The 27291-nt window shown below is 41.2% G+C and overlaps 1 protein-coding gene across 11 annotated transcripts; it reads right to left on the reverse strand.

The window, feature by feature from the left end:
• Positions 1-729: 729 nt before the first annotated feature.
• LOC132517657 (olfactory receptor 7D4-like) lies at positions 730-26720 on the reverse strand. Of its 11 annotated transcripts, none has more exons than XM_060145272.1 (6): positions 26431-26720; positions 13842-13925; positions 13126-13252; positions 12439-12522; positions 11312-11376; positions 9059-10828 (listed from the first exon to the last, which is right to left on the reverse strand). In XM_060145272.1, the coding sequence occupies exons 2-6, from the start codon at positions 13869-13871 to the stop codon at positions 10169-10171; spliced, it is 966 nt and encodes a 321-aa protein (XP_060001255.1). In that variant the 5' UTR covers positions 13872-13925; positions 26431-26720; the 3' UTR covers positions 9059-10168. The 11 variants fall into 11 exon arrangements, with proteins under 11 accessions (XP_060001251.1, XP_060001252.1, XP_060001247.1 ...); XM_060145270.1 differs by having other exon boundaries at positions 11312-11445; XM_060145271.1 differs by having other exon boundaries at positions 11312-11445; positions 26345-26720.
• Between the last annotated feature and the right edge of the window lie 571 nt (positions 26721-27291).

Below are 27291 nucleotides of genomic sequence, written 5' to 3' on the forward strand. Positions count from 1 at the left end.
TATTTGTTTTGTGTTTGTTTTTGTCGTTTTTGCCCCCAGAGTCCTTCGTTCCATTCATGGTATTGTTTGGATATTCTTAATAGTCTTCATCACGTGTCTCAGCTTTGGTTCCTCGGAAGCAGGTGCCGAATCAAGCATTTATGTCGAAGCACATTATTGGAAGGAGCAAGGACCATGGAACATAGGTTAGAGAAAAGGGAAGTGATACAGGGCAGAAAACACATCCAGTAAAGCTCATCTTAAGTTAGCTTGCACACGAGTGAGTAGAGTTTTCATCCTGTAGGGAAATTCTGGAAAATGGCACAAAATCCAAACTTCAGAATGATCCCAGCTAAGGGGTGAAGAAGATGGTATACCCCACACCTGTCCATCAAGAACTGTCCCTCGTGGGGCATAATTCTCCATCAGGTCTGCCGTCACACATTGGGAAAACTAGGTTCTACCTGGTGCTGACAGTGACAGTCCAGCTGCTGTGCAGTGGGGATGGTGAAGGGATCCCAGGGAATGTAGGAGAAATGCTGACAGCCTCTACCACTCCACCCTTTGCTGCAGACTCAGTTCTATCAATATTCTTCTCAAAAAGTGGACTAAGTTCTGAAAACACTCCACAGGTGTGTGATTACCACTCCTGCTGGCACCTCCAGAGTGCCCTCCCCCCAAATAAGCCACAAGAGAAAACAAGTTTTATTCTATTGCATTCATTATTAGATGTTTTAGGATATTGGGGTGTATCTTAAAACTGCAATGATAGCAAATAAAGGTCCAGCAAAACAAAAGAAAGAGGAAAGGAAGGGAGGGAGGGGGAGGGAGGGAGGAAGAAAGAAGGCAAAGAATGAAACAATATCTCATAATTATTCTATGCTATATACTTCTATGAATCATGTGAAAAAACTAACTCAAAACTAGATTCCCACTCTTGAAGCTGAAAATCTCACAGTCTTCAGGAAAATGTTGGGTAGCAAAGTTAGGAATGTGGGCATAGTGTTAGGTTTTCAGGGTAGACTCTATTCCATTCCCAATCTGTTTGAAAAATGAGATAAATGAGAGAAAACACCTTTTGAAATTTTGTCAAGATAACATAAAACGTACACAGAACAAGAACAGCCTTGGTATGTGAAGCACTTTGGTTATGACTGTTGTGTGATTTTCATTCCATTTCTTCCAGAGAAAAGCAAACACACAAAAAAATTAACATGAAGAACATGAACATTTGAGAGGATAATTTGGGGGGAAACCATGCCATACGTGGTATAAGTTCTTCAAACCTAATGTTGGAAATCGCCAGAATGGCTGTAAGAAACCCAGCCCAAGATGGAAATGTATGGGCTGCAAATAGGAAGCAAAAGTCAAAAGAAATTACTGAGGAGGGTGTTGAGCAGAAACTAATACAAACACAAATAAAAGCAAAGTCATAGGTGCTTTGAGAATGGAAGAAATGAAGCATGTCTTTTAAGGGAAAAGAAAATCAGGAGATATAAATTCACAAAATTTGTTTTTGCAGCCCACAGTGTCCACTTAGTTCTGAGGCCAGTGGCCGCTCACAGACAAGTGGTACCTAAACCAAGGAGCCTTCCCAGGGCCCCCTTCACATCCTTGTTCCTCTGGCTGTAGATGAAGGGGTTCAGCATGGGGGTGAGCACGGTGTACATCACTGAGGCGATGGAGCTTCTCTGGGGAGAATGGGTCACAGCAGAAGTGAGATAGATCCCCACGCCTGTCCCATAGAACAAGGAAACCACAGAGAGGTGAGACCCACCGGTGGAAAATGCTTTATATTTGCCCGCTGAAGAGGAGATTCTCATTAAAGAGGAGACAATTTGAGAGTAAGAGAAGAGGATTCCAATGAGGGGAAACACAGCCAGCAGGGCAGTGGCCACAAACAAGAAGATGTTATTGATGAGGATGTCAGAGCAGGCCACCTTGAGAATCTGAGCCAGTTCACAGAAGAAATGTGGAATTTCAGTGCGAGTACAGAAGTTCAGCCGCCTCAACAGTAGAATATGAATCAGGGGAATCCAGAAAATGATGAGGCAACACATCAGAACCAGGAGGCCACAGAAGCGGGGGTTCATGATGACTATGTAGTGCAGGGGATGGCAGATGGCCACAAACCGGTCATAGGCCATCACAGTCAGGAGAAAACTATCCATTACAGTAAAAATCAAAAAAAAAAAAAATACACCTGAGTGAGTCACCCTATGTGGGAGATGCCTTTGCTCTGTGTCTGGATGTTCACTAGCATCCTTGGGACAGTGGTGGAGATGAAACATGTCAACAAAGGACAGGTTGGCGAGGAAGAAGTACATGGGGGTGTGGAGGTGGGAGTCTGAGCTGACGGCCAGGATGATGAGCAGGTTCCCCAGCACAGCGACCAGGTACATGGACATGAACACTCCAAAGAGGAGGGGCTGCAGGTCAGGATCGTCTGAGAGGCCCAGGAGGAGGAACTGTGATACTCCTGTATGGTTTCCTGCTCCCATGTCGCTGGTGCGTCTGCTGGGGAAGGAGGCAAAAGCAACATTCAATGAACAGCCAAATGGCACCTCAGCTAGTCATCACTTATGATTCCACCTTTAGGTCGATATCCTTCACCCTCTATTAGTCCTTCCAATGACAGTGATTCACTCAGCCAAATGGTAGACAATTTCCATTTTAAATATATTTATTTAGCTGTTTTAAAATTTAGCAGAAAAAATATTTTTATCTCCTACTCACTGGTTCTTTTTTTTTTTTTTTTTTTTTTTGCGGTACACGGGCCTCTCACTGTTGTGTACTCTCCTGTTGTGGAGCACAGGCTCCAGACGCGCAGGCTCCAGATACGCAGGCTCAGCGGCCGTGGCTCACGGGCCTAGCCGCTCCGCGGCATGTGGGATCTTCCTGGACCCGGGCACGAACCCGTGTCCCCTGCATCAGCAGGCGGACTTTCAACCACTGCACCACCAGGGAAGCCCCAAAAGTCAGATTTTTAAAAAAGGCTAGTTTTTTTTTTTAAACTACTAAACTCAGACCCCAAATGGAGAAATGTAGAGTGTAAAAAAAGTGAATATAAAAAAACAAACTGTTTAGCTGGCATTTCAAAGACTAAAAAACTGAACAAAACACCTAACACAAAACAGTATTTTTATTTATTATTTATTTATTTATTTTTTTTTGCGGTACGCGGGCCTCTCACTGTTGTGGCCTCTCCCGCTGTGGAGCACAGGCTCTGGACGCGCAGGCTCAGCGGCCATGGCTCACGGGCCCAGCCGCTCCACGGCATGTGGGATCTTCCTGGACCAGGGCACGAACCCGTGTCCCCTGCATCGGCAGGCGGACTCTCAACCACCGTGCCACCAGGGAAACCCCAAAACAGTATTTTAAAATGCCCACATGCAGGGTCACTCGTGAGGTGGCCGGCACAGGGAGGTCAGTAGCCTCACAAGCACAGCTGCCTCAGCCATTCAGAAACAGAAACACCCTGTTCCCAGGCAGGCACCAGAGGGCAGGCCAAATGCAGTGGGTCATGCAGGGAGAGCATCGGACACACATCACTGAGAGCCGGTGGTTGGGGAGGGAAGGTGGGCTTTGACACCAATCAGCCACCAAAAAGTGCTTCAAGGAAGAAGCCCACACAATATAGTGTTCTGTATTCCCAGCTAGGGGAGCCCAGTAGCTCCTGGAGCTGCCCTTGTAGATATTTGGGCTCCAATCTGCCTGGCTGCTGAGGCATCACATGTCCTTCCAGGCCAGCGCAGGGGCCTGGTGCCCCCAGAGTCACCATGGGCTGAACGGTGTACCTGTTTAAACATGTTCCGTGACCAAGAACTCTGGGCTTTGCTCTAGAGACAAGACGTGATAGATTCAGGCGGAAGGATATCCCCAACCTGTCCCTTAACTTTTCCATTAACATTGAGATAAGAATGATGAAATTGATTCCACTGACGAAAGTGATTCGTAATGGTGAAAGGCGCTGTGTTCCAATGGGTCACAAGTGAACTGGTTCAGAAGCTCAGGGTGCAGATCTCTCCTCCCCTCATGGAGCACAAACACAAGCTGACCCTACTCCATCCTTCAGTCTAATGAATAATCTTCCCCACTCCTCGCCTCAAAGCTCCTGTACTAAAGAGATGACTTTCTGCTGTTACGTGGAAAGACATACTGCTCAGGGGCAATAACGTCTTATATAATGTCCCCATCACCAGGGACCCACAGGCCACCCATTATGTGACAAGTGACAGGGCAGTCAGAGGGAGAGAAGGAGGCAGGAAGACAGCTGCCTGTGACAGCGGCAGGTCTGGGTAAAGAGTGAAGAAAGGGCCAGAGCTGCACTGACTGCGGGGTCCCAGGAAGGCCAGGGGACAAAGCCAATGGGAAACCCAACGGATGCACCACTGTGAGCTGAGGCAGACAGCCAGGTCCAAAGTCGTCTGGGATAGAAAAGGCCAACATGAAGTACCCAGGAAAGCTGGGGAACAGTCACAGCCATTCCCATCATCATTACTGTTTGGCCACAGCGGGGCAATCATGCAGTCAGTCTCCACAGTTGTGTCCCCTTATGGTGGTGGTCAGTTTACCTCATGATAGTGCACTAATTTCACTGTTTCTGATGATACTGAGCACTTCCCCACTGGGGTATCCATTCCCTGTCAAACATAACCACTCATAAGACAGGGGCGGCTCTGACACTTCTCTGGGGGGACTTGGTCCTTTTTGTCACCTGGGCCTGTTTTGTGGCTCTTCTGACTACAGACTGATTTCTGGGTCTCTGGGTCAGTGTGTTGCTGAGGAGTTGACAATGGGCATTGCAGTATTCACAAGTCCCAGTACACTTTGTACAAGGGAAACGGTATTAAGACTTCAATGAGGGCTTCCCTGGTGGCGCAGTGGTTGAGAGTCCACCTGCTGATGCAGGGGACACGGGTTTGTGCCCCATTCCGGGAAGATCCCACATGCCATGGAGCAGCTGGGCCCATGAGCCATGGCTCGTGAGCCATGGCCGCTGAGACTGCACATCTGGAGCCTGTGCGTCCAGAGCCTGTGCTCCGCAACGGGAGAGGCCACAACAGTGAGAGGCCCATGAACCACACACACAAAAAAAGACTTCAATGAATTAAAAAAGAAAAAGACTTCAATGAAAGACGTTAATTTAAAAGGTTTCAGGGTAGCAACTAAAGGAAAAGTAGTGGAGCATATAAATTTCAATAATCGACAGTTAAATCATCTGCATGAAAATACACTAACAATGTAGAGAAAGATGGAAAATGAGATAAAAATGGAAAAAATAAGACAGACACAAACCCAAATTTATTAGTAATTTATTATATTATACAGTAAATGCTCCAAGTAAAAGAAAAGGATTTTAAGATTGGATAGCAAAAATGTAGGTATTTTTAAAGTCCACATAATGTCTGTGTATAAAGTGACATTAAAAAATTAAGCATAGGGCTTCCCTGGTGGAGCAGTGGTTGAGAATCTGCCTGCTAATGCAGGGGACATGGGTTTGAGCCCTGGTCCTGGAAGATCCCACATGCCATGGAGCAACTAGGCCCGTGAGCCACAACTACTGAGCCTGCGTGTCTGGAGCCTGTGCTCTGCAACAATAGAGGCCATGATAGTGAGAGGCCCGCACACCATGATGAAGAGTGGCCCCCGCTTGCCACAACTAGAGAAAGCCCTCGCACAGAAACAAAGACCCAACACAGCAAAAATAAATTAATTAATTAATAAACTCCTACCCACAGCATCTTCTTTAAAAAAAAAAAAAATTAAGCATAGGACTTCCCTGGTGGTGCAGTGGTTAAGAATCCACCTGCCAATGCAGGGGACATGCGTTTGATCCCTGGTCTGGGAAGATCCCACATGCCCTGGAGCAACTAACCCCTTGAGCCACAACTACTGAGCCCATGTGCCACAACTACTGAAGCCTGTGCAGTCTAGGGCCTGGGTGCTGCAACTACCAAGGTGGTGTGCTGCAACTACTGAAGTCCATGGGCCTAGGGCCCATGCTCCACAACAAGAGAAGCCACTGCAATGAAAAGCCTGCGCACAGCAACGAAGAGTAGCCCCCACTTGCTGCAACTAGAGAAAGCCTGAGCGCAGCAACAAAGACCCAATGCAGCCAAAAAATAAATTATAAATTAAAAAAAAATTAAGGGTATTATAAGATTGAGAAATTAAGGAAAAGGAAACTGATATAACTACTGATACACTTACTGTTGAGCCTCATTAAGGAGTAGGACAGCAGGGATCCTTGTTTCCTCTTCTTGCCCCAAACATGGGCAAATGTCTGGGGAAGAGCTTTCATTACTGGATTCCAGATGCTTTTCTGTCTTTTCACCCAGCCTGGCCACTACTGTTCTGCCTCTTCCAGGAAGCCACGTCTCCATCACCAAAACTGTTGGACCAGTGACTTGATTATTCCCTTCCTCCAAGGAAAGTTAGCCTGTTTGTATTGGCTCCCTTTGTCTCTTTGTCCCTGAGTCTCTCAGGGGTGACACAGAGGGCCCATGTCGAGTCTGCACTACATTGGGTTGTCTTACAGGAGAGCAATGCTGAGGTTGTGGAATTTATTTCAGTTTCTTTGAAGCAGGAACAAAGCCTGCTTGTTGTCTCAATGGGAGAGATGATGTCGTCTTTCCAAGCTCCTCACTGCGTTTCTCAATTCTGAGAAAAAAAGGGGTCAGAGCCTTGTATTCACATGTACAACATGATGAGCAGGGACAAGAGCGATTCACGGAGGAGGGTCTTCAATAAGCTACTCCTGGTTGACACGTCAACTTGGCTTACGGAGAATTTGCACATGCAAGTGACATCTGGTCAGCCACTGAAGAACAAAAGCTGGGATGAAATCTGCTTCGTGGATCTCAGTGAGCACTTGTTGATGACACTATCACTAGGAGTCGAAGCAGCAGAATGAGGCCAACCTGCATATAAACCTCTAACATGACCCATGAGGTCTCAGACTCAGGCAACTGCAACAAATTCTGCTGGAAATGTAGGTCTTATTCCAGAAAATCAGAATGTCATCCAGGGCTAGTATATAATCCATTACACTGCATTCAAGGGAGTTAAGACTAATCTGCTGATAATTAGTGTCACTGCCAATAATTAAAGAGGTCAACAGATAGGCCAAATAGCAATATGCATACACAAAAAGGAACCAAACATGACACGTTACTCCATATATTAATATGTATAAATGAAGGTTCAGAGGTTAATTCCAGTCCAGGCTTTGTTTTAAGCTTGATTTGGATTATCATTACAATGGTTTGATTAGCCTCAAGAAAGTGTCATCAAGAAAGTGTCATGGGGCTTCCCTGGTGGCGCAGTGGTTAAGACTCCACGTCCACAATGCAGGGGGCCCAGGTTCAATCTCTGTTCAGGGAACTAGATCCCACATGCATGCCACAAGTAAGAGTTTGCATGCCACAACTAAGGAGCCCACCCACCACAACTAAGGAGCCCACCTGCCGTAACTGAGACCCAGCAGAACCAAATAAATAAATAAATAAATATTAAAAAAAAGAAAAATAAGCTGTACCCTGATTGGCTATACACGATGTAACCCAAGGCTGCTCGAGCATGAGAACTGTGTAACCTTTCATCAGAGGCGGAAATGAGGTTTTTACTATTAGATAAAGTCCTAGGAAGGCAGAACCTGGGTTCTGGCTAACTGACACCTGGCATGATGTGGGGTGCAGAAAGCTTAAGACCGGGGAGGGCACAGAGGTTAGGCATACCTGCTGGTAAATGCATCAGACCTGGTAATGCAGTAGCTGGCTTCATTGGTGGCACATAAATGAGGGACTGGCTAGTTCTGGTGGCAATAATGGTGCAGTTGGTACACCTGTACTGAGGACATTACTGACAGCTGGTAGAATTGAGCCAATAAAAAATCCAGGGGGCTTCCTGGTGGCTCAGTGGTTGAGAGTCCGCCTGACGATGCAGGGGACACAGGTTCGTGCCCTGGTCTGGGAAGGTCCCACATGCCGCGGAGCGGCTGGGCCCGTGGGCCATGGCCTCTGAACCTGCGTATCCGGAGCCTGTGCTCCACAACGGAAGAGGCCACAACAGTGAGAGGCCCACGTACTGCAAAAAAAAAAAAAAATCCCGACAGATCCTGTTCAATTTCTGTAATTCCCAGTGGTGACAAAGATTGGGGAGTAACTGAGGAGAGATGAACCTCCGTAAAGCCATCTTTAAGAGGAATAATAGGTGTACTAGTCATTTGTCTGTGTCTGAACCCAAAGCCCACCTTCAGGAACTGCCAGTCATGGCATCAAGCAGCGCACATTATCAGGAGCAGCCAGTCACATGAGTTTTTCACTTTTCAAGCACTTGGATTGGAGGACAAACCCAGAGGGAGGACATGTCACCTACAGCAGACAATGCTTGATCCAGACACATGACATGATTGTTTTGCATGGGTGTGGAGCTAAATATAGGGTTGAAAAGGAACAATCTCACCCTCTTCCTGCAAGGCCTGAGGTTGAATGTCCTCCACAGGTGTCGGGGTGTTGTTCTCCCGCAAAGGTCAGGAAATCAGGGTGTCTCACATTAGTAGATGAAATCTCACTTCCTCTCCACTCATCCCATGCTTGACCCTGACCCTGAAAGGATCAGGTGTGAGAGAGGACAAAGCCATCTTTACAAGATTTACAGAGATGTACTATATCCTCCACTTTGGCCATTGGGACTTGATGTAGATGGACTTGGTGAGCCTCATAGTCAAGCAGTTCCTGTCTTCACAATATAAGACCAGGTCCATCCAACAGGAAAAAACAGGGGCCCTAAGTGTGAATCCTGTAGGCCCACTTTTGGCCAGGTTGTGACCTGGAAAATGTAGCAACTAGACTGGCCTGGCCTGATGATGAGGGAAAGACATATCACTGCCCAGGAAAGTTCACGGCCAAATGAAAAATGTTCAAAATAGATCTTTGGGACCACCTGGAACACTATCCTTTCTCAGAAACCCTAAGATTTCAGACTCAGGGTAGCATTTCCCATATTTACTACACTCTGTTTCTCTTGCCTGTGAATCACCCCATGTTTATTAAGCATGAGCAACAATCTAGTGGGAAAAAATGATGACTCTACAATATTTCTCACATTCCTAATGTTCTTCTCCACAGTGAGATCACAAGTGAACATCAAAGTACTCAAGAGATGTACAGTTTTCCAGAAATCTTACATCAGTAGAGTTCCTCTGCATTGAAAGATCTCTCATATTTAGGGAATATATATTTCCCTGAGCAAACAGTAAAGTGCTTTCCATGTTTCTTAATAGTATGGCTTCACTGTGAGCCCTAACAGGCTGGGTTGTGAGATGGATGGCTTTCCCACATTCCTTATGCTTGAAGACCATCTCTCCAGTGTGCTCTTTTCACGTCAGGTGTATCAGGGCGACTGAGGGCTTTCCCACATACCTGACATCAGTTAGACAAAGTGATTTCTTACAAGACAAATGAACAAAGAGAACTGAAGGCCTTCTCACATATTCTTCATTTATAGGATTTTGCTAGAGGGTGAGTTTTTCCTGAGGAGTTGGAATAACTGAAGGATTTCTCACATTGTTTACATCCTCAGGTTTCTTTCTCTCCACCATGAGTTTGGACATGTTTAGAAAGGTCTGATTTCCAAGTGAAGGCTCTCCCACATTTCTCACATTTGTAAGGTTTTATTCCAGAGTGAATTGTCTTGTGACAATGAAGGTATAAGGAATGTTTGAAGGATTTTCCACACTGATCACATAGAAAGGGCTTATCTCCAATGTGAGATTTTCTATGGTCCCTAAACTGAGATCTGACAAAAAGTTTACCACAATCTTCACATAAAAACTTTCTAGCATGAGTTTCCATGTGTTCAGTAAGTGCAAAAGGCCTGATGAAGGCTTTACCACATTCCGTACATTTATATGGTTTTGTTCCAGTGTGAATTCGATTGTGAATCTTAAAATATGAAGAACTTTTAAAGAATTTTCCACATTTTTCACATGGAAAAGGCCTCTCTTCACTATGAGATTTTATATGTTCTTTAAGTCTATAGGAAGTAAGGAAGGCTTTCCCACACTCCCTACATTTATGCACTTTTATTTCACTATGATTTTGCATGTGATCATTAAAGAATAAGGGATAAAAATAGGATTTTCCACTTTCCTTATATATAAAGGGCCTCTCTCCAGTATGAGATTTTATATGGCTCCTAAGGTGATCAGCTCTAATGAAGGCTTTCCCACATTCCTTACATATAAAGGGCTTTTCTCCAGTATGAGATTTTTTATATGCCTCTTAAGTTCATAAGCTATAATGAAAGCTTTCCCACATTCCTTACATTTATAGGGTTTCTCTCCATTGTGGGGTCCCATGTGAATTTTAATGGATATATGATATTTGTAGACTTTCCCACGCTCCTTACATTCATAACTTTTTTTTGTGGTGTGATTTCGTACAGGTATACCATGCCTTGTGGAGTGAACAGAAGCTCTCCCATGTTCCTTCTGTTCACAGTGTTTTTCCCCATTCTGAGTTACTACTTGTGCCTGAAGAGAAGGCTGATTCACACAAGGTTCCTCACCATCACTGCATTCGAAGGCTTTCTCTCCCATGCAGGTTTTCCTGTCCACAATATTTGGAGTCAGGATGATGGCTTTTCCACAGTGATTAAACACAAAATGCTTCACAACCGTAGAGGTTTTCTTCTGCAGAGTAAGGAAGCTTTTTCCATACTCATTATGCTCGTAAGTGTTGCCTCCATTTTGAGTTCTCCTGCCTGTCCTAAGGCTCAAGTGTTCATTGAAGTCTTTCCTATATTGGTCACAGTTACAGAGTTTCCATCCATTGTGCATTCTTGCCTGTGGATGGATAGATGAATGATGATGCAAAGATTGCTCAGACTCATTAATTGATCCTACTCATCTCAAACTTGAAACATCATTACAATGATGAAGATGACTTTTACCATTTCTACTACATTCATACACCTCTGCCCTGTTGATTTCTTTCAAGTTGAATGATGGAATCCTTCTGCCAGAATGATGTTCCATCTACTCCAACCTTCAAATAAGCCTGTACAACTTCATGGATTGTTGTAAAATCTCAAATGTCCTGTTACATATGTGGAACTGAGGACTTATGGGAACTCTGAAGCAATAATTATCAAGCTAGGTTTAGGATATCCCCAAATTCAACCTATTCAGAGTATCTCACCATAGACATTGCTCTCCCCTGGTGACTGCCACCTATTGCAAACATCTATCACTTGTGTTCATGCTATAAATGAAATTCCCTTTCTTTTCTGAATGTGGAAAAAGAGAAATATGATGTTTTAAACTTACCAATGTTACTGTTTCCATCCCAACAGATGTTTCTCCCCCAAGATTATCCTGGTGAATTGCTGAGCCTTTGGTTTTAAGTTGCATTTCCCATAAAAAAATAATAAATGTAAGAGTTTGTAGAAAGAAACAGGAGGCTGAAGGAGTTAAAAATAATAATACTCATTTGTATTGGCTTCCAAATTAAAGATGCTAAAAATATCAATACATACATACTAGATTTGAGGAGTTTGGCTATGCCAAATATTTAACAATGATAGGAATGCAGAGTCAAAATTCAGTACCTGATTAAAAAGAATTCTATGAAAATTAAATGTGATGGGGAAAAAAACCTGAATATTATCAGTGAAGGAAAAGAGGAATGTTAGGAAAAATAGCCTACATCAAAATGATAAAGTTAAAAAAAGAAACAGAACAAGCCATTTTGGATAAAGATGTGGTACCTATGTACAATAGCATATTACTCAGTTGTAAAAAAGAATGAAATAATGTCATTTGCAGTTACATGGATGGACCCAGAGATTATCATATTAAGTGAAGTAAGTCAGACAGAGAAAGACAAATATCATATGATATCACTCATATGTGGAATCTGATTTAAAAAAATGATACAAATGAACTCATTTACAAAACAGAAACAGACTTAAAGATATCAAAAACAAACTTATGGTTACCAAAGGGGAAATGTGGGAGGGTGGGATAAATAAGGAGCTTGGGATTAACATACACACACTACTATACATAAGATAGATAACAATGACCTAACGTATAGCACAGGGAACTCTACTAAGTATTCTGTAATAACCTATATGAGAAAAGAATCTGAAAAAGAATGAATATATATATATATATATAAAACTGAATCAGTTGCTGTACACCTGAAACTAACATAACGTTGTAAATCAACTGTACTTCAATAAAATTATATTAAAATAAAGAAAGAACAAACCATTTTGTGAGCTCATAAGAAATTGTGAGTAAATGTGAAGTACGTACATATGACAACTTGAATATATCCTGAAACATCAGAGACCAGTGACCTCAGCCTTCTGTGAGAAAGCACATCTTTACAAGTTTCCTCATTATTATTCCAAAGACACTGAAATTTTCACTGATCAGGAATCACTCACCTTGGAGGACTCCTTTTCTTTCCGCTGTCCTCAAATCATCTTGTTCCAACCAAGAGATCAGAGTGGGTTTCAATGATTGATACCCTGTTTATGAGGAAAGATAAATTAATGAAAGAAGCTCCAGAAAAATAGAAGAAACTGTCCAATGAATCAGCTCCTATATGTCTAAAACTGTGGTAAAACTATTTCAGAAGGGATAAAACAGGAAATTCACCTCCTTCTGTTCTCCACAAAGACTGTTTCTCCCTGGCCCCTGAAGCCCACATTCAGATTGATATAAACAATTACAAAGCTTAAGACTTTTTTTGATATGGGAAACAAAGTAAGTGCAAAAAAAGATGTTCATTCACATGGAGAAACCAATACACCAATGAGTGTCAAACGTTGGTGTCCATGAGAACCAAGTCCAGTGTCCGTCACAACACAGATGACTGGGTCCCAATGCCACAGTTTCACTCAGTAGGGGAAAGGTGGAGTCTGAGAATGCACATTTCTAAGAGCGATGGTGATAATGCTAGTCCTAGAAGCACATTTTCAGATGCCAACCGAATTAAAACCCATTCATGTGAAGAACAGTGTCTGTTAGTTTCCATTATATTCATATGTAACATCACCCATGCTGCAACACAGTAAGTGCATCACATGTATCTGTTCTCTAAGACGCTATAGGAATGATGGCAGCCTTACCTGCTGTGGTCAGGTTCTTGTAGTTCTCCAGCATCACATCTCTGTATAGCTTTCTCTGAATGGGGTCCAGTAAAGTCCATTCTTCCTGGGTGAAGTCCACAGCTACATCAGCGAAGGTCACTGAGTCCTAAACCATCACACACATACTAGCTTCAGTAAAGTAAGCCCTCCACCAATGGTAGGGACTGGAGACGGGTGACCCATGATTCAATGTCTCTCATCATCTCCCCCAGGACACAATGGTCCTAGGTTCTCTTCTATCTACACTCACTCATGATTGATATCCCTCAGCTACAGCTCTAATGGAACATGTAATACATGAACTTATCTCAATAGAATGAGCCTTAAAGTGTTTTGTTTCTCTCCTGTAGCATAGTCCTAAGCCAACTGGAATCACTTGTAAATGCTGATGAATGAATACATTCTTTGAGAAATGCACAGTCATCTTCCTTACTGTGTAAGAGCACCAAGCAAAACAAAAAATATGCAGTCACCATCATGAGAGGCAAGATTAGGAGGTCATTACTGAAATACTGAGATTATTCAGGGTAATGTGTCACCAGTATGAGCTTCCACTTAGGGAGGGAATTCATCAGGGACTGAGTCCTGCAGTGGCTTTATTTCTTTAAGAAGCTCTGGACACAGGCCTACCAAAACAAAATGTGTCCATCTGGTGGATACAGTAGCTCATTTTTTAGGACAGACTTGCTTCTTACCCGAGAACAACTTCTCAAACACTCAGCCATTATCCTTTCTGCCTCTACCTTTTCCTCAGGAAGGTGAAAGGGTCCTTAGAACACCTAGGAGAAAAGAAAGAAGGCATGAGTACCCAGAGATGATCATAATTCCCACAGTCACTGCCTGGAAGTCATTCAACTCTAGCTTGAAATTCCCAATTATCCTTTGCACACTCAAGAAATCTCACACATATACACACCACTGCTGTGAAATGCCGGAGTAGTCCTGTCTCACCTGGAGCCAGAAAAGGGGATGGTGAGCCATGCTTCCCATCAGGAAAAGAGTAATGGGTTCATTTTACAGGGAAGCAACCTTAAGACCTGAGTAATGTGACTCTTCATTTGTCAAGGCAATAAAATACTTGAATAAGATTATGCAGCAGGGCTTCCCGGCGCAGTGGTTGAGTGTCCACCTGCCGATGCGGGGGACGCGGGTTCGTGCCCCGGTCCGGGAGGATCCCGCATGCCACGGGGTGGCTGGGCCCGTGGGCCATGGCCGCTGGGCCTGCGCGTCCGGAGCCTGTGCTCCGCAGCGGGAGAGGCTGCAGTGGTGAGGGGCCCGTGTACCGCAAAAACAACAACAACAAAAAAACAAAACCAAAAAACAAACAAACAAAAAAAGATTATGCAGCAACTCTACCTAAATGCGCATACCAGAAAGCCGAGTTAGAGAACAGCATTATCTGGCTCCCTTCAGCAATTCCTAGATGAACCAGAAGCATGACTGCTCAGGCCCAGACCAAAAGACTGGCAGATCCTAAAGTAGAGTCTCTGAAAAAGGACATTAACAGGGACTTCACATGGGACATATAGCTGTCATGTTGCAATGATGGTGAAATTTGCCTGAAAATTCCTTTCTTTGATGTCAAGATCATGTCAGGCAGCTTATGAATACAAGTGGACAGGGACATCTCCATGCCCCTGGAGATCGGGTTATCTGGAGTCCTGCTTCATATCAATCATTAATCAACAAATATTAGTTATCTCACACACAACATCATAAATTAGCTCTTTCTATGTAGATAACATAGTTACTAAAAGAGTATGCTCTACAAAAAGAATATCAGTAACATCAATTATTATTCATTGAGTACATTATGTACCAGATATCTCATTAGGAGCTTACAGCTTACCTATATGTTTGGAACAACTTGAATACTGGATTCTACTCTTTCAACTGTAAATTATGTATGCTCTAAGCAGAAATTAAGTATATATGATAAAAATTTAGTGTCCAGTAAATTTAAAACCCTTCAAATGAAAAAAATGTAAAATATCTAAATTTTTAAATTGACTGTTTAAGTAATATTTTAATATATATGAGATAAAATAAAATATATTCATATAAATAATCTTCATTTTTGTTTATTGTGGGGACTGAAAATATTTTCATTATATACGTGGTCTATACATTATATTTATATTGGAAAAGCACTGGTGTAGGCTGCTGCTGGGCTTATGAAGGGAAAAAAATACATTCTATTCGGTCAACATCCTTGAGCTTCTCCTGATGGATGTTGGAGAAGTTTGAAGCTCTAGGCCTCCTTTAGTTCTTATCACTGGATTATTCCTTTCTTTCAATGACCTTGTGCTAGGCAATCAGTTGAGAGCAGTAACATATACAGAAAATATTCTAGGCATTAAATATCCACCATTCTTATTAGGGAAGATAGACAATAAACTAATAATTGATATATCAATTCATTAGTAACATGGGAAAACAATCAAGCAGGTAAAAAAAAAAAAGGGTATCCTACACATACACACCACACACACACACACACACACACACACACACACACACACACACACATATTGTTAGTTCCCGGGCCAGATAAAGAAAGAAAGGGGAAATCATTAGGTCTTCTACACTTGGTCCAAAAAGATTAGAAAAAAATTTATCAAACTTTTTACAAAAGAATTCAGAATACATGAAAGTACTGGGAAGCCTCCATGGGTCTCCGTTTTGGAAACACTCAAATCAAACAGGTATGTACTCTCTCCTTGCCTTGGACAAGGAGCAAGGCCCTGTCATACTTAGCCCAACATTTGTCTATTTTAATGAATCTTTTCAGACAATCACATTTTCATATTATTTTTCAGTTCCTTCTTCATGGAACTGAAAAATTTGCTTTTATGTTTACTTACTTCTTCCACAGACTTTCTTCATGCTTCTTGTCTTTTAACATTCTGTATTTAAAAGTTAACTTCTTTTTGTTATATACCAATAACCTTTAATATATCAAACACAGACCACCAGGCCAAATGCTGGTCTACAAAACTGGATACGAATGATGACAATGAAAGTTCCACAGTTCATTACCTATGAACCTATGGACCATATTCATCCTCACTGTCCCCACAGTCCTTATTCTTCAGTAGAGAAGACTAAAACCCATACATACATGAGGTCAAAAAAAATCAGGTGTCTAGACTCCCTTATAACTGTACTTACTACTAGGGGTCTCAAACCAGGAATCCTTAGGTTGAGTAAGTTTAGTGAGGCGGTACCTGATAAAATGTTTTATTTTTCTGTTTATTTTGTAGTTGGATATAATTAATGTCTAATGAAATACACAAATCTCAAGTATTTAGTGGATGAATTTTGATAATTGCATATACTTGTATAATCACCAGCCTAAACAAGAAACAGAACATATTTATTTCCCTGGAAAGCCTTCTTGTCCCTTTCCATCCATTCCTTACTTCTTGCGCTCAGACAAGCACTTTCTGATTTCACTGTTACTAGATACATTATGTTATATATGTATATTAGGCAATTAATACAGCATTTTCAAATGTGGGTCTTAACTGATTTTTTGTGTACTGTTTAGTGAAACTATGGGCAAAATACATTAAAATCTCCCACTAGAATTTTGAAATTGTTTATTTCTTCTTCCACTTCTTTCAAGTAATGCTTTATATATTTGCAAAAATATTATTGAGTGGATACGCATTTGATTCTTTATATTTTTGGAGAAACAGATTTGTTTATCATGACCTCTGTATCTGTAGTAATGCTTCTTGACAACGTTGTCTGACATAAGGATCAGCTTTTTGGGGGAGAGTTTCTTTTTTTGGCATATCATTGGTAGCACTGTATCTGTTTTGGATGTCAGTGTCTGCCAGTACAAAGAGTGGCACGGTGTCTGGCACACCAAAGGCACCCACTAACTGGTGACTGACAGAGTGGAGCTCCTTCACATCACTCTTCAAGTACACCTAGGTTATACCTAAATAACTGTTCATAATACAACATATATCTATTTTCATAAATGTATTTGATTACTCTAAGAATGTAAGGGTGGGAGGAACACCATCTTCTTTCAAGCACTCACACCAGCCTCGGCTTATCTGCACACCTGTCACTTGTTTCCCAAAGCCTCCTTATATGGACACTTAGTGCTCTAGGTCCTGCACTGGCAGTGGCACCCCAATTCCCTCTCTACATCTACATACTGGTCATGGCTTGCCTGCATACCAGAGGGGAGCTTCATCCTTGCCCAGTGACTCTTAACTAGTTCTGGCCCTGGCAACCTAGCAAATTTCCTCACATTCAATGGGTTGCCATGATATCTTCTCTAACAAGCTCTGAAATCAATCTTGGGGAGAGGCCCCCACTATAAGTTTGGCCTTCCTTAGGTATTCTCCATGAACTCTAGGATATATGACAGAATTCTCTTTACAATTTTATACTTTGCTTCTCCTGTTTAAATCAAAGTACGATTTCTGTCTCTTCATTTCAGGCAGACTTACACACAATAGTGAAGATAGGTGATCCCTGGAGACAAAGTAGTAAAGATGACATTTTGGGATATGTTTGGTCCAACCTTTAGACTCAAGCATAGAGCTAAAAGCCTTGCCAATGGGAAAGACTTTCACAGAATTACAACTGTCAAGCAATCACCTATGATGATTATGGTACAGCTCTTGCCTTGGGAGACCAGGTGAATGCTACACTTAACGGTACAACAATAATGGTGATTATAATGGTTGTGGTGAGAGATGGATTCTTTTGAGTGTAGTTGCCCAGACAATGACAAGCTCAGATCTACTATCTCAAGTCAAAGTCTGAAACCAGAGAGATTCCATGACAGGTTAAAAACTCATTTCATGTGGTCACATGGGAAAGATATTGCAAAAATCAAATGCAGAGTTCAAGTATTCAACCATACTTAAAGTCAGTCTCACATACTTTTTCATGTGAAAATGAGGCACTGATCAGGGAAGAAAGAGATAGGAAACTTGAAATAGGGATATCTATGGGGACCCTGATGACACTCACAATATTGAACCCCCAAGACACTCTGAGCCTCCCTTATCAGGGAAGTAGCTTGCTCTTAGGTTTCTGAAGATACTAGCCTTCCTCTGCTTGACAAATGTGTGATAATCTCACTTAGAGCAGATGCCTTGGAAGGAATGCTCACTCTCGAGACCCACCACAATTACCTGCCGTTGCCTCTGGACACACAACTAGTGCAAAATCCAAGGGGACAGGACAGTATGCAACACAAGGTAGGAGAAAACAGCTTACATACAAAATAAGCCCAACTCTGCAAATGTGTATCAAAAGAGTTTGGTGAACATGTAAACTCCTAGGAGTTCCTAGGGGATTAAGCTCAGGCAATTCCAGTGAGTGCAAGTAAATTGTATGATAGGCTGCCAAGGCTCTTTCAACACCTAAGTACAGTTGCACTACCTCCTCTTCCTCAGTCTATGTCTATGGCTTCCTGTGGTATTCCTTACACCGAGCTGGCTGAGACAAAACCTGGTTTATAGATGGGTCTGCATAGTAAGCTAGTTACACCTGGAAGTTTAGACCTGAAGCTCTATATCCTTACTGAAGGGATGACCCTGAAAGGCAGTAGTAATTAAAAATCTTCCCAGTGGCAGAAATTCAAGCAGTATATTTGGCTGTCGCTAGGTCTGGAGTGAAAAACAGCCACATGTATGGATACACATTGCTTCACAAACAGTTGTCAATCACTTGACTAGAGAGCCAAAGACGTGAATGGAACAAGATTGGAAGGTTGATGACAAGAAAAGTAGTCTGGGAAAAGTATATGAAAGGATGTCTCTGAATGCACATAAACTGTAAAGTTATTTGTGTCCTATATGAATGTCCACCAAGAGCAATCCACTATAAATAAGACTATTAATAATCAGGTGGACAAAATGATGCAGTCCATAGATGTGAATTACTTTTCCCAGCCAAAACAGTGTTTCCTCAATGGGTCCATGAACCAAATGGCCATGCTAAAGGGGATAAAGCCTATCTGTGGGCTCAACAATATGGACTTCCCTTCTCCATGGATGACCCAGCTAACACTACTGTTGTGTGCCTGGGAATGAACATTTGGGCCACTCCACCAGGTACATAACCCAGACCAGGCGAGGGTCTCATTGAGGGCAAGGGAAATGTGAAACTGATTGTTGAAGAAGTAACCCATGGATGTCAACCACAACCTCAAGACCAATTAGAGAAACAAGAATGGTAGTAGTTCTGCACGTTTTCTCTTTGCTTATTATATGTATGCATTTATTTAATGCATATGTTTATTTATATAAACGAACGATTCATTTCTATCTCCTCCCCATTTTAATTTTATACATAAGGTGTTAATGGTTAACATTACCATTTAGTCTTTAGGAAACTATATCTGCAAGTCTGTGAACAAATGTGAGGAATTCAGTTTTCTTCACTATGTCTTAATCATTCAAGCACTGACTATAATATATCCTCTAGTAAATCAACAGATGAAGGAATAACTTCATCAAGTAATTAAAATTCTCTCAACTTTACCTTCTATAAAACTCTCAAATCATTTCATTTATTTCCTTTTCCATAATAATAATCCAATTGTAATTTACCACCATCGTGTTTTAAAGCTTATTTATCATAAACTTCTAGGTTGACTCCATGCATTCACTTTCATACTTTCTGAAGACCATTCTCAAACTAGGAGTTGTGAGTAGATTCAAATTACTCCTTTGATTAAAATATTTCCTAAGTTTCCCATGGCCTTAGAATATAATTCAGAGTAAGTAATTCCCTTGGCCCTATCCCCCACTCTCCAATATACCTCCCAACACTCTCTGGTTCTGCTCTGCTTCAGACAACTCTTTCCTCACCTTAGGAAATACACTGAATTCGCAACTTCTCTGGGATTTTGCTCATGAAGTTCCCTTCATCTGAAATGTTCTCATTCATTCTACACCTCCTCACCTTAGCTCAACAACCTGATTAGCTAAGTCATATCCATGCTTTCATTCTCAACTCAAATATCAACACCTCCCAATATATCTTCTCCCCTCATATTAAGCCATTATTATGTGCAGATAACAAACTTGCCAACAATCACTTAAAATGTCTTCCTAAATAAACTGTAAACCCCATAGAAGCAATACTATCCTTATTTCGATCTCCATTGTTTCCCTATTTCTCGAAGACAGCCTAGCTCATTAGGTGGACTGTCAGAATTGCCAACCCCCACACAAATGTTACAGCATAGATATGCACAAATTGAAGTAAAACAAACAAACAAAAAAACTACAACACAAAATGAAATAGGAATCATATAAAATGTCTGTGCACAATACAAATCAAAACACTGTACTTCTGAAAACGTATTTGAGTACTCTTAGGAAGAAAGTGGACTGGATATCAACTTTTTTTTCCCCCTCATCTCGCAGCTTGTGGGATCTTGGTTTCCTTGACCAGGGACTGAACCCAGGCCCCCAGCAGTGGAAGCACGGAGTCTTAACCGTTGGACCACCAGGAAATTCCCTGGATATCATTTTTGAAAACAAGTGCCTTGAAGTCAAAACTAAAATGTGTTCCTTATGTTTCTCCAGAATAATTTTAATCCTATTTTAATGTTGATTTGGAAACTACCAAATGGCACAAGATTTATGGAAGGGATTTATATACCAGAAAAATTAACCATGTTTTGGCCCTTTGACCTAGAAACCCAACTTTAAAATCTAGTCCTGAAGATGCACCTCTACAAATGTGAAACAACATACACAGAGGATCACTGTTAGTAGTGCTAAATCACAGATGCCAGAATAATTGATAAAGGTTGTTAGAAAACAAGATATTCTGAGTGTCAAAATATCACCCCACATATTACTTTCTTATTCAAGAAGCAAGTAGTTTACCTTTAAAATACAGGTCTCTGGTGATCATTACCTTAAGTAATGAAATGTAGCATCACTAACAGAAGAATGTTATAAATCTAGGTCTTCCTGATGAAATACAACATTATCTATGATATATTTTGTAAATGATCTTTTGAAGCCTGCAGACCAAAATGTAAGTGACAAACTATGACTCACAGGCCTTTTTTTGTGAATAAAGTTTTATGGAAAAACAGCCATATACACTTGTTTACTGAGATCTATGGCTACTTCCCCACGACAAAAGTAGAATGGACTAATTCGAGACCTTGTGGCCTGGAAAGCATAAATACTTCCTATCTGTCCCTTTTCTTTTCTTTTTTTGTTTTTTGGCCACGCCCTGCAGCATGTGGGATCTTAGTTCCCCTACCAGGGATTGAACCTGCACCCCCTGCATTGGAAGTGCAGAATCTTAACCATTGGACCACTGGGAAATTCCCCTGTCCCTTTTCAGACAGTGTGTGCTAGCTGTTGTTCTGGATCCAATTACCAGTTGATAGAAATATAAGAAACAGAATAAACATTTAAACACACCATGAAAATAAAATCAGAAATATCAATATGCTCAAATAAACAAGCTAACTTTACACATCAAGAAACTAGAAAAGGAAGGACAAACAAAGCCCAAAGGTAGTAGAAGGAATGAAATAATAAAGATCAGAATGGAACTCAAAGAAATAGAGAATAAAAATAAAATAGAAAACACCAATAAAACTGAGAGGTTTGAAAAGGTAAACAAAATAAGACAAACCTTTAGCTAACTCACCAAGAAAAAGAAAGAGGGCTCAAAATTAAATATGAAAAAGATACTACAACTGATACCACAGAAATACAAATGATCATAAGAGATTGCTATGAACAACTGTACACCAAAAAACTGGACAACCTAAGAAATGGATAAATTCCTAGAAACATACAATCTACTAAGAGTGAATCATGAAGAGACAGAAAATCTGAACAGACTGATTACATGTAAGGAGATTAACCAGTAGTAAAAAACCTCCCAACAAACCAAAGTCCAGGATCATAAGCCTTCACTGGTGAATTCCACCAAACATTTAAAGAGGAATGAATATCAATCCTTCTCAAAATCTTCCAAAGAAAACAGGAAGGAGGGAGTACTTCCAAACTCATTTTATAAGACCAGTGGTATCCTTATACTATAACCAGACAAGAACACTACAAGTAAAGAAAATTACAGGCCACTATCCCTGAAGAACACAGATTCAAAAATCCTCAACAAAATATTAGCAAACCCAAATCAATAATACATTAAGAGGATCATACACCACGATGAAGTGGGATATATCCAGAGATGCAGGATGGTTCCATATCTGCAAATCAATCAATATGATACACACTAACAGAATGAAGGACAAAAATTGGGGACTTCCCTGGTGGCGCAGTGGTTAAGAATCCGCCTTCCAATGTAGGGGACATGGGTTCGATCCCTGGTTGGGGAACTAGATCCCACATGCGTGCTGCAACTAAGAGTTTGCATGCCACAACTAAGGAGCCCGCTGGCCGCAAATAAGGAGCACACATGCCACAACTAAGGAACCAGTGAACCGCAACTAAGAAGCACACGTGCAGCAACTAAGGAGCACATGTGCCACAACTAAGGAGCCTGCCTGCTGCAACAAAGACCCGGTACAACCAAAAAAAAAAATTAAAAAGTTAAAAATAAAGTTAAAAAAGGGACAAAAATCATATCATAATCTCAACAGAGGCAGAAAAAAGCATTTGACAAAATTTAATATCCATTCATGATTAAAAACTCAACAAAGCAGGTACAGAGAGAATGCTGCTCCATAATAAGGACATATATCACAAGTCCACAGCTAACATCATATTCAACAGTGAAAAGCTGAAAGCTTCTCTAAAGTCAGGAAAAAGACAGGGATACCCATTCTCACCACTTTTATTCAACATTGCATTGGAAGTCCAGCCAGAGCAATTAGGCAAGAAAAAGAAAGAAAAGGCATTTAAATTAGAAAGGAAGAAGTAAAAGTGTCACTCTTTGCAGACAACATGATATTATATACAGAAAACCCAAAAGGCTCCACCAAAACACTGTTAGAACTAATAAATGAATTCAGTAAAGTTGTAGTATGCGAAAACAATATACAAAAATCAACTGCATGGCAGGGGGATAAATTAGGAGTTTGGGATTAACATATACACAGTACTACATATAAAATAGATAATCAACAAGGACCTACTGTAGACCACAGGGAACTCTACTCAATATGTAATAACCTATATGAGAAAAGAATCTAAAAGAAGAGGGGATATATGTATATGTATAACTGATTCACTTTGCTATACACCTAAAACTAACACAACATTGTAAGTCAACTAGACTCCAATATAAAATAAAAACTAAATTAAATTGAAAAAACAAGAAATTATGCTAATAAAGGAAGTAAGAACTTATAAAAAATATCAATTGGGTTTCTATACACTAATAACAAACTACTAGAAAGAGAAATTAAGAAAACAATCCCATTTACAATTGCATCAGAAAGAGTAAAATACCTAGGAATAAATTTAACCAAGGACATGAAAGACCTGTTCACTGAAAGTTATGAGATGTAGATGAAAGAAATGGAGAAGACAAAAATAAAAGGAAAGATATTCCATGGCTCATGGATTGGAAGAATTACTGTTAAAATGTCCCCTGTACCAAAGCAATATAAAATTCAATGAAATTCTTACCAAAATTCCAATGGCGTTTTTCACAGAAATAGAACACACAATCCTAAAATGTGTATGGAACCACAAAAGGCTCTGAATAGCCAAAGTGATCTTGAGAAAAAAGAACAAAGCTAAGGCATCCTGCTGCCCAATTTAAACTGTATTATAATGCTATAGTAATCAAAACAGTATGGTACTGGAACAGAAACAAACACAGAGATCAATGGAACAGAATACAGAGTCCAGAAATTCAAAACCACACAAATACAATTAATTTATGACAAAAAAGCCAAGAATATATGATGGAAAAGGGACGGTCTCTTCAAAATGTAATGTTGGGAAAACTGGACAGCCACGTGCAAAGGAATGAAACTGGACTACTCTCTTACACCATACACAAAAATTAACTCAAAATGGATTAAAAACTTGAATGTAAGACCTAAAACCATAAAACTCCTAGAACAGAACATAAGCAGTAAGCCCCTTGGCATTGGTCTTGGAGATGATTTTTTTGTATGTGACAACAAAAGCAAAAACAAAGGCACCAAAAGCAAAAATAAACAAGTGGCACTATGTGAAAGTAAAAAACTTCCTGCGTGGCAAAGAAAACCATCAACAAAATGAAAAGACAATCTACAGAATGGGAGAAAATTTTTGCAAATCATGTATCTGCTAAGGGGTTAATATCCAAACTATATGAACTCATACAATTCAACAGGAAAAGACAAATAATGCAATTTAAAAATGGGCAGAGGATCTGAATAGATGTTTTTTCAAAGAAGAGATATAGATGGCCAAAAGGTATGTGAAAAGGTGCTCAACGTTACTATTAAGGGAAATGCAAATCAATGCAACGAAATAGCACATCTCTCAGAATGGTTATTATCAAAAAGACAACAAATAATAAGTGTTCGTGAGGATGTGGAGAAAAGGGAACCCTTGTGCACTGCTGGTGGGAATGTAAATTGGGGCTGCCATTAGGGAAAACAGTATGGAGGTTCCTCAAAAAATTAAAAATAGAACTATGATATGATACAGCAATTTCACTTCTGGGTATTTATGTGAAGAAAACAAAGACACTAACTCAAAAGATATATGTACCTCCATGTTCACTGCAATGTTATTTACAATAGCCAAGACATGGAAGCAACCTAAGTGTCAATCTACGAATAAAGAAAGAAAACATAGTGTGTTTGCATGAACACACACACATATACATACCCAACACACACACACAATGGGATAAAAAAAGAAGGAAATCTTGCTGTTTGCAACAACACGGATGGACCTTGAGGTCACTATGCTAAATGAAGTCAGACAGAGAAAGACAAATACCATATGATCATATGACCTCACTTATATGTAGAACCTTAAAAAAAAAACTAGAATGCATGGATAGACAGATCTATGGTTGCCAGAGGAGGGGAGAGTGGGATGGGATAAATGGGTAAAGGTGGTCAAAAGGTACTAACTTCTAGTTATAAAATAAATAAGCCCTGAGTACATGCAATATACAATATGGTGACTATGGGTAATGATACTGTATTGTATATTTGAAAGTTGCTTATAGAGTACATCTTCAAAGTTCTCATCACACACACACAAATCTGTAACTATGGATGGCAATGGATGTTAACTAGACTTAATTCGGAATAGATATACAAACATTGAATCATTATGTTGTACACTTGCAACTAATATATGTCAATTATATCTCAACTTTAAAAAACTTCAAAATGTGTGACTTTTTAAAACGTGTTACTTTTCAAAAAATCAATATAATGGAGAAATAACGGCCAACGCTCTAGGTTAAAGAAGACTAAAAGACACAAAAAAATTGCCGTATATAAACCCTGATTGCATCTCAGATCCAAAGACACTCAGAAGTGTATTTCAGAGCAATGTGGAGGATTTTAGTTTTCACAGAGTAGATAGAAGGTGACATTATTACTTTAAATTTTCTTGGGGTAAATAATAGTTCTGTGGTTTAATTAGCACAATGTCCTTATCTTTAGGAGATGCATTACCAAGTATTTAAAGGTCAAGTATTAATACATGGTTGCAATTTATTTTCAGCTTACTCCCTCGAATAACTCACCAAAAAATGTATTTATCTAGAGAAAGAGAGCAAACATGCAAAATGCCCAAAATGGGTGACTCTACTTCAACGGACGTTAATTGTACCGAAGCTTCACATTTTATTTAGGTTTACGACTTTTCAAACGAAAAATGTGGGGAAACAATACTTAGACCAAACATCCTGTTAATCAGAAGTTCAATTATCCTAGATATAGGGCAAAAAAGCCTCCATCCGTTTTTCTTGGAATCCCATGTTTTGAAGTTTTGTAGGGAGGTACAGGTTTAGGAAGTTCAGATGAAGAGATAAGGGAGCATCCTTGCTTCTCTTTTGTAGCAAGAGTTGTGGCCTATATAAACTTATATTTCTATACAAAAAAACGCACTCCATAGACATCCATGAAAGTACATTTCTACTCGAATGTAATGCGCCAAAAATAAAGAACGCGCAAAGATAATGCCAAATTCTCAGACGAAACTTCTTTTTTTGCATAGAAAAGGAAACGGAGGCCCTTTTCCCCACTGCTCACCGGCATGTGCCAGAATCGCCGGGTGCGTAAAGGACTCGAGGACACGGGGCTGGAGTCAACGGACCCTAAAGGCGGAAATTCTTTACCTCTCAAAGAAAAATCACGAAGGCTGCTTTGGAGGCTTTTGAAGAGGGGAGCACAGGATGAAACCTAAACGACCCCGCGGAAGCACCCTTAGGATATTTCGCCGGGGCGGCCTCTGGACCTGGCCGTTCCGGGAGGCCCCGAGGCCGCGGCGGAAGTGAGCGGCGTAGGCCTCTCTAAGCTGACCCCAGGGCGGCCCGGGACAGACTCGTTCTAATTCCACCTTCCATTTGCTTCCCTCTCCTACGCGCCGGCCTACCGGACGCCGGATTCGGCCAAACCACGACCAACCGGAAACTGCTCAAGAAACACCCGGCCAGCAGCGGAAGAGACTGCGGCGAACGAAGTTCGCCACTTCCGCTTCCGGCTCGGGAGGGGTCGGAAGAGGCGGGGCTTCCGTGGTGGCGCCGTCGGCCACGTTCGATCCCTTCAGGTGGAGAAATTCTAGTTTTCTCTGGCGTGGGTACAGATGGGTTCCGGGTGGGCTAGGTTCGGGGGCTGGGGACCGAATGAGCCCCAAAGACAAGATTGAGGCTGGAACCAGTCCTTAGATGGGGCTGCTGGTGGGGGGCGCAGTCTGTTTCTGAGGCGGGGTTGGAGGTGGGATACGTTTTGTGCGTATTTAGATCGCTGAATACTGGCGCCTGAAGGGCGTGGCTGCGGGCAGGGACCCACCCCAGGCAAGCACATCAAAAGGTCTACGTGCCTCTCGCCTCGTTCCTGGAGCCCTAACAGTGATTTTCCCATATCGATAATCCTGCCGATCCATGAAGTAGTCTGTCTTCTCCGGTCAATTCCACAAGGCAGGACACAGTGCTAAACTCAAATGCTGTCCCCTGCATCTGGGGGGTTTTTCATTGTTG

Source organism: Lagenorhynchus albirostris, chromosome 3, assembly GCF_949774975.1.
Source record: "Lagenorhynchus albirostris chromosome 3, mLagAlb1.1, whole genome shotgun sequence".
Lineage (NCBI taxonomy): Eukaryota > Metazoa > Chordata > Mammalia > Artiodactyla > Delphinidae > Lagenorhynchus > Lagenorhynchus albirostris.

Coding starts and splice junctions, on each gene's coding strand:
- LOC132517657 (XM_060145268.1), bottom strand. CDS start 6,365: ATGGAGACGTGGCTTCCTGGAAGAGGCAGAACAGTAGTGGCCAGGCTG. Junction 2,497..6,192: donor CTCCTTAATGAGGCTCAACA/GTAAGTGTATCA, acceptor CTCCTTCCCCAG/CAGACGCACCAGCGACATGG.